The 11,028-nt window shown below is 35.9% G+C and overlaps 3 protein-coding genes across 8 annotated transcripts; all 3 read left to right on the top strand.

Moving 5' to 3' along the window:
- The first annotated feature begins 307 nt into the window (after window positions 1–307).
- LOC111453372 lies at window positions 308–2,217 on the top strand. 3 transcript variants are annotated; one of them, XM_023094444.1, is made up of 5 exons: window positions 308–706; window positions 853–1,011; window positions 1,291–1,390; window positions 1,621–1,795; window positions 2,006–2,217. In XM_023094444.1, the coding sequence occupies exons 1-5, from the start codon at window positions 680–682 to the stop codon at window positions 2,085–2,087; spliced, it is 543 nt and encodes a 180-aa protein (XP_022950212.1). In that variant the 5' UTR covers window positions 308–679; the 3' UTR covers window positions 2,088–2,217. The 3 variants fall into 3 exon arrangements, with proteins under 3 accessions (XP_022950212.1, XP_022950211.1, XP_022950210.1); XM_023094443.1 differs by having other exon boundaries at window positions 1,609–1,795; XM_023094442.1 differs by having other exon boundaries at window positions 1,600–1,795.
- Window positions 2,218–3,161: 944 nt separating this feature from the next.
- LOC111453353 (tyrosyl-DNA phosphodiesterase 1) lies at window positions 3,162–9,045 on the top strand. Of its 4 annotated transcripts, none has more exons than XM_023094417.1 (16): window positions 3,162–3,734; window positions 3,839–4,063; window positions 4,223–4,417; window positions 4,629–4,689; window positions 5,046–5,122; window positions 5,197–5,454; window positions 5,615–5,704; window positions 5,817–5,951; window positions 6,159–6,308; window positions 7,509–7,612; window positions 7,851–7,904; window positions 8,015–8,105; window positions 8,321–8,395; window positions 8,503–8,650; window positions 8,728–8,825; window positions 8,911–9,045. In XM_023094417.1, the coding sequence occupies exons 1-15, from the start codon at window positions 3,534–3,536 to the stop codon at window positions 8,814–8,816; spliced, it is 1,953 nt and encodes a 650-aa protein (XP_022950185.1). In that variant the 5' UTR covers window positions 3,162–3,533; the 3' UTR covers window positions 8,817–8,825; window positions 8,911–9,045. The 4 variants fall into 4 exon arrangements, with proteins under 4 accessions (XP_022950185.1, XP_022950187.1, XP_022950184.1 ...); XM_023094418.1 differs by having other exon boundaries at window positions 3,163–3,456; window positions 3,555–3,734; window positions 8,728–9,045; XM_023094419.1 differs by having other exon boundaries at window positions 8,045–8,105; window positions 8,728–9,045.
- Window positions 9,046–10,052: 1,007 nt separating this feature from the next.
- Window positions 10,053–10,904, top strand: LOC111453369 (biquitin domain-containing protein 7SL RNA1-like). Its single transcript, XM_023094438.1, has 2 exons — window positions 10,053–10,561; window positions 10,631–10,904. Exons 1-2 carry the CDS (start codon window positions 10,089–10,091, stop codon window positions 10,902–10,904), a joined length of 747 nt encoding a protein of 248 aa, XP_022950206.1. The 5' UTR covers window positions 10,053–10,088.
- The last annotated feature ends 124 nt before the right edge of the window (window positions 10,905–11,028 follow it).

Genomic DNA, 11,028 nt, shown 5'->3' with positions numbered 1-11,028 from the left:
GTTTTATATTTTTAATTAAAAATTTTTTTTTTTTTTTTTTTTTTTATATCTCCCATCTTATAATATAAACTAAATAAAGAAAGGAGAATTAATACCGGTCATTCCATATGCTTCGTATTTCTCCTAACCTTACCTCATTTTATATATATATATTTTTATTTATAGAAATCATTTTTAAACGGTTATAAAATATAATTAAACAATAATAGTAATTTATCGTGTAAAAATTATGGTAAAACAGTAAAAAGGAATACGAAATTACAAAATGAATTTTTATTAAGTTAGAGACAAATGGCAAACGCCGAACTCTTCAAATTTCCCGATTCGTTCTGTTTTCCTTTTCCTCGGTTTCTTATCGACGCTTCTTCCTGGTTTCTTTCCTCCGCGATTAAATAGATTCGTCTTCATCTGCAAGTTGCAGAAAATCGCAGTGAAAATCAAAATCGATATCAATCAGATGTGGATTCGTAGTGTTATCTCTGCGTCTTTGTTGGTATGTAGTTTGTAGCAGTTTACAGGGAGAGAAACGAAGAAGATAGACGAAGAACGATTCCGCGTTGTTTATCGGATTAATTTCATTTCACTCTCAATTCTTGAGTTCTTTGTTCTCTCTGTTTTTCTCGAAACTGTTACTATAAATTCGATTCATCTTCCTTTTCTTGTTCTTATTCTTTGTTCAATGGAATTGGCGGAGAATCCAAAGTCGGTAAGCATATTTCTTGTTTTTTCTGAACTAATTTTCGGTTTCGAACTGTTCCATTGCATTTTTTGAGTTTCTGCGGAGGTCTGTGTGTTTAGTGTTTACTTTAACTGCTTGTAAATTGAATCGTATTTTTTGGTTATTTGGCTCAGGTGATAACTTGTGACGAAGAGAATGGTCCAGAAGAAGCAGTGGTTTCCGATCAAACAAACAGATTTCAGTACAAAACAAAACTCGATAGCTTCATCATCGATATGGACAGTTTTTCCAACAGTAGCAGCAACGAAATTCCTCCGAATTTTAGAATTATAGTAAGTTGTTTTTCTAACTCTCGTTCTTAGATGAACACGACTCTACTCTACTCTACACAATGATATGAACACGACTCTACGCTACTCTACACAATGATATGATATTCTCTCTTGATTTTGGTTTCCCTAAAACATTTCATCCAATAGAGAATAATATTTTTTTTATTATAAATTCATGATCCTTCCCTAAATTAATAGAGTCAGGATTGAATTCTCGTAAAAGAAATAAAAAAAAATGGTTTAGGTGACGGTGGGTTGTTTGTTTATGGAAATTTGCAGAGGAATTTTAGCAGAAAAGGAATGTTACGTGGCGGAAACAAGATGGGCCAAGGTCATGGTGATGGCGATGACACAGGAGGGGACTCCATCTCCCCATTAGGTAAAGTAAATTAAAGCACCAGTTTCGAATGCACGTGCACAACACTAGCAAGTTTCAACGGCACACAAAAACGGACATGAACAATTGAAGCTATTTTTTAATTGAATCTCTCATAAACCAACCACAACCAAAACAGGATTGACATTTTTTTCTTATGCTTTTTTTAAAATTCCCCCATGAAAAAATGTCGGGTGTTGTTTATGTTAAAGTAAAAGCAGGGGGTGTGGTAGGAGGAGGGTCGAGCACGGTGGAAAAGCAAGCGATGGGGATGGGCGAAGAGGTGGGTGATGGTGGCAACGCTGGCAGTGGAAGGGCGAGCTTCAGACGAAACAGCTTGAAGCGGTGTCCACAATCTTGGCGCTGGTACTTAGACCCCAGGATGGTTTTTTTGTTGTGCGCCACAGTGTAAGCACGTTTGTTTCGTTTTGTTTTTTTGACATACTATTTATGAAGATTTGACACAGTATCAACTCATTAAGAAAAACAAAAACAAAAAAACAGACCGTCAATTCTTATTTTGGATTTATCTCAAGAACAAACAAAAACAAAAAACCCCACAGCAATAAATCTTCAAAGCTATGAATTGAGGGGTGAAATAGTTTGGAATGGGTGCAGGTCGTGCGTGGGAACTGTGTTGCTGATATACTTGACGTTTTCACGTGGCCTGCTGAAGGAAGGAGATAGCGAGTTGGAGTGATGGAGGTCAACTGCTCAAACTGTTGTGTAACTTATTTTACTTTACTTACTTTTTTTTCGTGGTAAATGTATAGTATATATATATATGTGTATATCACAACATATGATTGACATTGTTTTATTATATTGCATGCATGAATATTTTTATCTATACGACGTGTAATACTTGTCATTGAACACATAATCCGTTAATATTTGAAGAATATGTTAATTATAGAATATAGTTTAGATATTAGTAATCCGCTAATATTTTTCTGTTTATGATTTGATTTGTAATATATTTTATTTTATTCTCAATATTAGTTTTATATTTTTTCTTATTTTTAGGTATTAATTGATATCTTGTATCCTATTTAAACGTTGTGAATATCGTTGAAGATTCGATCCTAATGCTATTTTCTCATTCTTAACTTGTTTCGTTGAGTAATAATATTTTCAGATCTATTCATACTTTTGAGTGGTAGATATCGTGTCATCCATGTCGTATACTTTCCTTAAATTTGATACTTAATAAAATGGGAATAATAATAATAGGCTATAATAAATAAATAAATAAAATACTCGCGGAAGTTATTCTCTAAGTAAATAAATAAAAACATTCAAACCTTTAAAGTTTTAAAAATATCCTAAAATGTTGGAAAAAAAATCTAGAAAAGAAAATTATGGTTAATTTTTTATGAAAACTATTATTACAAAAGTATTATTTTAAAACTATTCTTAAATTTTAAATTTTTTTGTTAAGGACTTTTCTTTTTTTGGTTTTTATTATCATTGGCTACTTATAAATTATTTTTTTTAATGTTATTTTTAAAAGTTGATATGTATTTATTTTTTAATTTAATACTTAAATGTATTTTTTTTAATTCTTGAAAAAATTTATAAGTGTTTTTTTTTTTTTTTAGTTTTTTAAAAAAGCTCCCGCTTGAAAATTGAAAGTATTTTTTAAACATTTTAAAAAATAAAGATAACGACTTTTGAAATTCAATCATATTTTTTTTAAGGCAAAATAGAGAATGAATTGTATTTTTTATTAATTAATTGAGCGAAAATAATATTGGAGAAAGAGATGGCAAACGCAGGACCAGGGCCAAAACGGTGCGTTTGAGCGAGAGTCTGGCCACGGCCGCATGTATTCAGTCCGTCGACCGCTTCAGCACTAACAACAAATTCCGTCATTCATCGGGTTTCGACGCCGGCAAAACCCACCATTTTCATCGCCATTCCCACAGATTTTGCAGTACTCCTCTTCTCCGTTCTGGCCTCTCTCCTTAAAGAATCGCCAACATCAGCTTATTTCACCTTTGCCTTCATCAAGCCCTTCTCCTCTCACTCTAAAACGGTCTCCCTGCTCGGCAATGGCTCGCCTCCAGGTCCTGACTTCTCAGCTTACACTGGGCTTATTTACTCTTACTATTTCCTGTTATTTGTTTTCTCTAATTACTTTTCTATGTTCTTCTCCGGGAAGAAGGTTGGGTATTTGGTTCCACTTGATAAAAATCTAGAGGAAGGTAATTCGGAGCTTAAGATACCCCTCTCTCAGGGCCCTAATATCATCGGCCGTAGCAACGTTCTCGTTTCTGATAAGAGGATCAGCCGCAAGCATATCACTCTTACCACCTCCACTGACGGTTCTGCTAAACTACTTGTGGTAGCCTACAACTTCCCTCACCTGATACCAAGTTTTGTTGATATAATTTGATGTAGGTTTGCATATGGCGTAATCGCGTGAAGATTTATTTGTTCTAATTGTAGGAAGGTGCAAATCCAGTTGTTATTAATTCTGGTGATGGTAGAAAGAAACTTGGTCCTCGTGAAAGTGTGATACTTCGGGACGGGGAGGTTATAGAACTGATTCCCGGCCATTATCTTTTCAAGTATGCAGCTCATTGTCCCAATACAAGGCCCGATTCTGAGGATTTGGGACAGAAGAGAGTTCGAAAATTGGTGGATGATACAATTTCTGAGAGAAAGGCTAAAGTATTGTCAAAGAGTTGTTAATTTTTGCTTTAATTGATTGTTTTCATTTCTATGTATTAAAATTTTCAGTCACCCTGTGGAATTTTAAATTTTGGTCGTTGGGGAATTGAAGATTCTTCATCTTCCCTTCTTTTTTGATGTCGCTATACACTCGTGTAGAGAGTTGAAATGGGAGGCACTTTGGAGAATCAACAAACTGGGATCTCGCAGTCGAAGAAAGATAATAGCGTGGAGGCCATCCGCAATTTTCATGTTCCCGACGACAAATTGCCCATGACTTTCAGACTTTTGAGTGTTAAAGGCCTGCCACCATGGGCCAATACATCATGTGTGAGGATTAGTGATGTTATACAGGTAGTTAGAGGCATTTTTAATCTTCCTTTTATTGATTGAGTTTTCTCACAAATGGCAGCTACTGTGCAACTGAATTAATCATTATATTTTGTTAAGTTTCATATACTCTATTTTGTTCTATTCCCTGTTGTGAAATTGTTTTTCAGTTTGTTGTGTATATTCTATATAGTTAATTTTAGTTTGCATTGAAAATTTGGTTTTTATTTCTCAGGGAGACATTCTCTTTGCCGTCCTGTCAAATTACATGGTGGATATTGATTGGTTAATACCTGGTGAGCTCAACTCTCCCTTCCTCTCTTTGCAAGTGAATTTTTTTTTTTTTTTGCATGTTTTAATTGTTTCATATTTATGAACTTCCTCCTGGTTCATCGAAGTTGGACGGTGTAATTTGAGTAATGTGTACAAAGACAGCTTATTATCTAGTCCTATATGATATTCATGTTTTTATTGCATTCGGCCATTCATCAGATAAGCAGTTTCTGAATCTAGTTTTGTCATTATTGCTTCTGGTTTTACAAGCATTTTAATTTTAAGCCAGTCAGTTGTTACTTGACGTCACCAACTAATTTGTTGTGATTCATTTAGTTTTGTCCTGACCATATGTTTTTTTGTACTGTATTTGGTTCAGCATGTCCCACTCTTGCAAAAGTCCCTCACGTGCTGGTTTTTCATGGCGAGGGTGATGGAACACTGGATCATATGAAGGTAGACTGTTTTAATTTAAACTACATTTACATTTAAGTGGGCAGAATTTAACCGTTGGATTATATTGATCATAGAGGAAGAAGCCTGCAAATTGGATTTTACACAAACCACCGCTACCCATATCGTTTGGGACTCACCATTCAAAAGCAATATTTCTTGTCTATCCTCGAGGAATAAGAATAGTTGTACACACCGCAAATCTAATCTATGTTGATTGGAACAACAAAAGCCAAGGTTTATGGATGCAAGATTTCCCTTGGAAAGATCAAAATTCCTCTACAAGAGGATGCGCATTTGAAGATGACTTGGTTGACTATCTTAGTGCTTTGAAGGTACACACATAGTTACTAAGAAAAAGCGTGAAAATAATTAGATATGTGCTTACTACTGTTGAGATAAGACTAAGTTGCTGTAGGATGGTTCTTCTTCTTCAGCATATCGTCCATATTGAAAATTGGAATGGTTATTCTTTTTCCTCCTAACTATTTGCAGTGGCCAGAATTTCCTGCTAATTTTCCAGCACTTGGAAACTTCAATATCAATCCATCGTTTTTCAGAAAGTTTGATTATAGTAATGCAGCGGTACTTGATCAATTACCTAAGTTTGTATTGTTCCATTTCCAGGACCATTTTTTGGTGTTTATTTTGATCTTTTTGACTAATCTATTATATTATGGAGCATACTTGATTTCAGGTTAGATTGATCGCTTCTGTGCCTGGATATCATACGGGTCGCCATTTAAAGAAGTGGGGCCATATGAAGCTACGTTATGTTCTCCAGGAATGTGTTTTTGATAAAGAGTTTAAGCGATCGCCTCTTGTTTACCAGGTAAATTACTAGCCTCACTAGTTAATAGAAATGAGTTTTTGTTAATGGACCAGACACTCAATAGTGGTACATTCTATTTTGTGCAAAACCATAATTCTCCTGCTATGCGGTGCGGTTTCCATAAATCTTACAGGTCTTGGAATTTTTTCAAAGATAATAAATAAAAATTCTTATGCTCATGTGCCCATCTTTTGTGCCATATTCTAGTTCTCCTCCCTTGGATCGTTGGATGAAAAATGGATGGCCGAGTTTGCAGCATCACTGTCATCAGGTTCCTCAGCTGATAAAACACCTCTTGGTCTTGGGGAACCACTAATAGTATGGCCTACTGTGGAAGATGTCAGATGCTCTCTGGAGGTACTACTGAATAGGTTATCATTTGAAACCTCTCTATGATGTTTTCTTCTTTCTTCCCCCTCCAATTTGTTTTTGTTAACTGTGATAATAGTACCTCACCCCACTAAACCCTTGCACGCCCAAATGCTAGCTCTGACAGACCCCCTGAAACTCAAACTCAGAACCTAGGATTGTTGCAAAATTCCAAACACTTACCATTACCAAGAAGGCTTGGGGGCTAAGTAACCCCTGTAAGAAAACCAGAAGTATGGACTGCACAAAAAACAGGACAACCCCGAGGAAATTCATCAAAACCTGCTTTTTCTATGTTTCAAATTACTCTGGTCGAAAATGAAAATTCATCCGAACAAAAATAAATCCAAATGGCAATAGTTTATTCACCCCTTTAAAACCTTAACTCACTTGCTGATTGAAAAAGAACTCGCCCAAGTGATTAAACTCCTTTGTTTTTGGGTATTTCTCAATATTACCAATTTGACCAAATCAATTTTTTAGCAAAATAAAATTTATCTTCAACCTCAAGATACTACACTGATGAGAGAATTTTCCAAGATACGAAATTGATAGCTCCAATTCTTTGCATCCATGCATTCAAATATCCTTACTGGATTTGTTTTACGATCATCCAAAAACTCTTCCTATTATGAAAGATGAACGTAGAAGTGCCTCCATAAAGAGACACAGCTAATCAAGCCATACTGACAATATAATCAGGACATATTTGTAGCTTTCTATTCAGACAATGTCCTCCCTCAATGAAAAGTATTTGAAAGAAAGCCCCTAAATGAAGATGGAACAGAAGCAGTTGTAAACATTTTCTTGTGGAGGAGAGAGCTAAATAGTGGAGATCAATGCCAAATCCAGCGATCATCATGAAAGCTAACACGAGGCCTCTCCCTTCTAGAATTATATTTATCCAGCAGCTTTTGAATGCATTTTCCCTGATAATTGGCTGATGACGCTTTATCTAGAATTCCAGCGTAATGATGCAAACAGACTCCTGTTTTCTTTGTTTTGTTTTTTATTTTTCGAAGCTGTCCAGAAAGTAACAAATTTGTATTTTTCCTCTGATTCCTTAGTCGAGCTAACTTGGATGACTAATGTGGCATATATCTCCAGACTTATTTTGGGAAGATGTACATTTTATAGCACAGTGTTCAGCTCACTCTTTGCTCAAACTACTTCATTTCCCTTTGATAGGGTTATGCTGCTGGAAACGCCATTCCCAGTCCATTAAAGAATGTGGAGAAGGGATTTTTGAGAAAATATTGGGCGAAATGGAAATCATACCATAGTGGCCGATGGTTAGCATATCTTTCTTTATATATATTATTAGTCTTAGACTCCAAATTTTTAAATATTGTTTCAGCAAAAATATTCCTGATACTTCAGCTTCTTTTACAAAGCATTTGCTCATGATATTATTGAACACCAACTCAAAAAAACTAAATCATCTCGAGGCTGGCTTCCCGTCTCAGAAGAGTTTCTTCTCTATGCTATGAGGATTTTGATCAGAGCATTCATACTTTTTCTGTGCTGCAGTCATGCAATGCCTCACATAAAGACGTTTGCTCGTTATAATGGTCAGAAACTAGCGTAAGACTTCATACCAGACTAATTAATTCTCCTCTATTAATTGTTAATTTTAAGTGGAATTTTGGTGTAAATATGAAGCCATGAGACTTAAACGAGTTTATTGTTAACAGTTGGTTAGTGCTAACATCATCTAACCTCAGCAAAGCTGCCTGGGGAGCACTTCAGAAGAACAATTCTCAGCTAATGATCCGTTCTTACGAGGTACGTCTGAAACGTGAGAGATGGGTCTAGTTGCACATTTCTAGATTTACATATCATCGTTTCTTTTATTAAGATGGGCATGTGCAGTTGACTCCATGATGGATGAGTTTTCGTTGGTTAAGAATTCATTAAATCCTCCGTGATAGATAACCCAATGGATTCACTCATTTTATGGTTAAAATGTTTTTTGTCTTAAAAAAAAAAAAACATTTCAGCTTGGGGTGCTCTTTCTTCCTCAAAAAAGGCCTGATTACAGTTTTTCTTGTACCAAGAGTGGAGGTTCAGCACAGGTAATTCCAAAACCTGGTTCTTGAATAAGTACTTGGAATGCATACAAAATCTTCACAAGGGAAGAAATGAAACAGTGTTTTTTTTTTCTTACTCAATTTACCTTTAGAACAAGTCAAGACCATCAGAAAACCTAGAAGAAAAAACAGAACTGGTGACATTGGCTTGGCAAGAAAACAGGAAAGGAGAATCGTTGTCTGAAGTAATTCAATTGCCTTTACCTTATGAACTCCCTCCTCAGCCATATGGCCCTCAAGGTCAGACAATACTCATTCCTTCATGGTTGCAACATACCTTATTTATTACATATTCTGATTTGTTTCAATCCTATCAGATGTTCCCTGGTCTTGGGATCGTAGGTATACCCAAAAAGATGTCCAAGGTGCGGTTTGGCCACGTCAAGTTCAACTTTATGCTTCCTAGGACTCTTGGTATCCTCTTTCCCACTGTTCTTTTTCATCTTATTATCTCTCTGGAAGTTCGTTGCACGAACTAATTTACATCACACTCATGCTTAGAAAAGGGTGGGAAAGTTGGAAGCAGGAAGAGTTGTTAATTAGACAGTCGGCTTCATGATATTCTTGTATCAACTCCATGTATCCTAGTGAACAAATTTTTTATGGAATTTTCTCCATTGCTTCTTTTTCAGTGACATTTTATCGTTGTTCAAAAGATTAGAACTTTGAATCACCACGACTACATGGAATGGACCCATCGTAGTCTGATACAAGCAGACTATTGCAAACTTACCATATAAAAGCACATAAATCAAATCATCCATGAAAATATGACATTATTGATCAAATTATATTATTGAGATTTAGCCTTATTGGCACAAATTAGGAGATGAGTAGAGTGAAGATCTTTTTTATGAACCTTTAAACAGAACCAACTAATATATATATATATATATATATATATATAAAATTATCAACACTGACAGAAACATTATCTATCTTCTTTTGGGTTCTGTCGTATCTACATGAATGTGAATTGAGAAACAAATTTAGAAAATTTGAGTTGAATAAAATATATTTTAATTTTAAGTAACTTATTGGAGTTTTTGTGTTTATTTAGTAAAAAGAAGGTGACATATTGATGTCGTGCAAGTTCGTTTCGGTGCTTCTCTTCTCAAAAATTTTTTAAACTCGAGTATCAAAATTATTTTTTTTAATTTAATGCTAAATGAGTAACTTAAAATTCAAAATTTTTTAAAGATCAATAATAGCTGATGGAAGATCTAATAAACCATCTTTTAAGATAATAATTTACAATCTTTTAAGATAATAATTTGATCTAATAAGCGACCATCTTTTAAGATAAATTAAATGGTTAATAAAATAATTATTCATTTAATAATAATAATAAAAAAAAAAATTTGGTTGAAAATAATTATGTTGAAAAAAGCAAAAGCAAAAAATTGAAAATTATATTAGGGGTTTCTAAAAAGAGAAGGAAGTGGCATAACAAAGTGTCAGTCCCAACAAGAATCACGGGTTGACAGTTATAAAACCGCCAAGATTGCGATCGGCATTGCCATATTAGCATTAGCATTAGCATGACCATGAGAGTCCACTGATGATCACACCCTTCCCCCTACAAACCCCAAATTACTTCCAACAACACCATCAAAACCCAACCAAATTATCTAACAAAACATCCATTAATCGGCGGTTTTGATCCGGCCGCCCAATAATGGATGTGTTGTTCGTACCTGAGAAAGGAGAGGCGTTCGCCATTGAAGTTGGTTTCTTCGATACCGTTTTGGAAATCAAAGAGAAGATTCAAAAATATCACCATATCCCCATCCCCAAACAAACCCTAATCTTCAATGGCCACGTCCTCCAAGACGACCGCGACGTCGAATTCTGCGAAATCCTCCAGCATTCTCGCATTCAACTCCTCGTAGCTTCCGAATCTCAAAACAATTCTCAATCCCAACCCCAAATCGACCCAAACCATTCAATCGGGCGCCTCAAACAGAGGATCCACGACATCAACTCTGTGGGCCCCATCAACGGGATCATGCTCCAATCCAACGCCGCCTCCCCTACCGAGTTACAGGATCAACGTTCCTTGCGTGACAGCGAGATGTCGGAGAATTCCGAGGTTGAGGTTTGTTTGCGGCCGTCGCCTACGGTTTCGACTGCTGCGCCTGGCATGACAACGCCACCGCCGCCACAGCCGTCGACGACAACAACGACGACAACAGTGGCAGCTGCGACGGTGGCAACGAGTGGGTCGTCGAAGAACAAGTTGAAAGTAATGGTGCAACCGAAATTTGGGAACTCAAAGATACCAATGGAAGTGAACCCAACCGATAACGTGGGAGAATTAAAGAAAGAGCTGCAAAAGCTACAGCAGAGACTACATTTTCATCTTCCACCCGAAGGTTTCTTTTTCATTTATGACCGCGACGTTATGGATGAAGACCGGTCCTTCCGTTGGCATGGTGTGGCCCACGGCGATACAATTGAGATCTTCAATGGCAGCGTTTCTGGCGGATCTTAATGACCCTCAGATTACTAGGTATCACCACCCTTTTTCTTTTTTTGCTCCCTAGTCTAGTTTTTTGAGACTGTTCTTTAGGGTTTTGATTTTCCTTTTTTTTTTTTTTTTTTTTTTTTTTTTAAAA

This window comes from Cucurbita moschata, unplaced genomic scaffold (assembly GCF_002738365.1).
Source record: "Cucurbita moschata cultivar Rifu unplaced genomic scaffold, Cmos_1.0 Cmo_Scf00015, whole genome shotgun sequence".
NCBI lineage: Eukaryota > Viridiplantae > Streptophyta > Magnoliopsida > Cucurbitales > Cucurbitaceae > Cucurbita > Cucurbita moschata.
The sequence above is the reverse complement of the archived record's forward strand: the minus strand, read 5'-3'. Positions and strand labels throughout refer to the sequence as shown.

What these genes read in the sequence shown, in the direction of transcription:
- LOC111453353 (XM_023094417.1), top strand. Translation starts at nt 3,534, where the DNA reads ATGTTCTTCTCCGGGAAGAAGGTTGGGTATTTGGTTCCACTTGATAAA. An exon ending in TCATACCATAGTGGCCGATG is followed by an intron (nt 7,613 to 7,850) that starts GTTAGCATATCT and finishes TCTGTGCTGCAG; the next exon opens with TCATGCAATGCCTCACATAA. An exon ending in AGAGTGGAGGTTCAGCACAG is followed by an intron (nt 8,396 to 8,502) that starts GTAATTCCAAAA and finishes ATTTACCTTTAG; the next exon opens with AACAAGTCAAGACCATCAGA.
- LOC111453372 (XM_023094442.1), top strand. Translation starts at nt 680, where the DNA reads ATGGAATTGGCGGAGAATCCAAAGTCG. An exon ending in CTCCGAATTTTAGAATTATA is followed by an intron (nt 1,012 to 1,290) that starts GTAAGTTGTTTT and finishes GGAAATTTGCAG; the next exon opens with AGGAATTTTAGCAGAAAAGG. An exon ending in GGACTCCATCTCCCCATTAG is followed by an intron (nt 1,391 to 1,599) that starts GTAAAGTAAATT and finishes TTTATGTTAAAG; the next exon opens with TAAAAGCAGGGGGTGTGGTA.
- LOC111453369 (XM_023094438.1), top strand. Translation starts at nt 10,089, where the DNA reads ATGGATGTGTTGTTCGTACCTGAGAAAGGAGAGGCGTTCGCCATTGAA. An exon ending in GCTGCGCCTGGCATGACAAC is followed by an intron (nt 10,562 to 10,630) that starts GCCACCGCCGCC and finishes GGTGGCAACGAG; the next exon opens with TGGGTCGTCGAAGAACAAGT.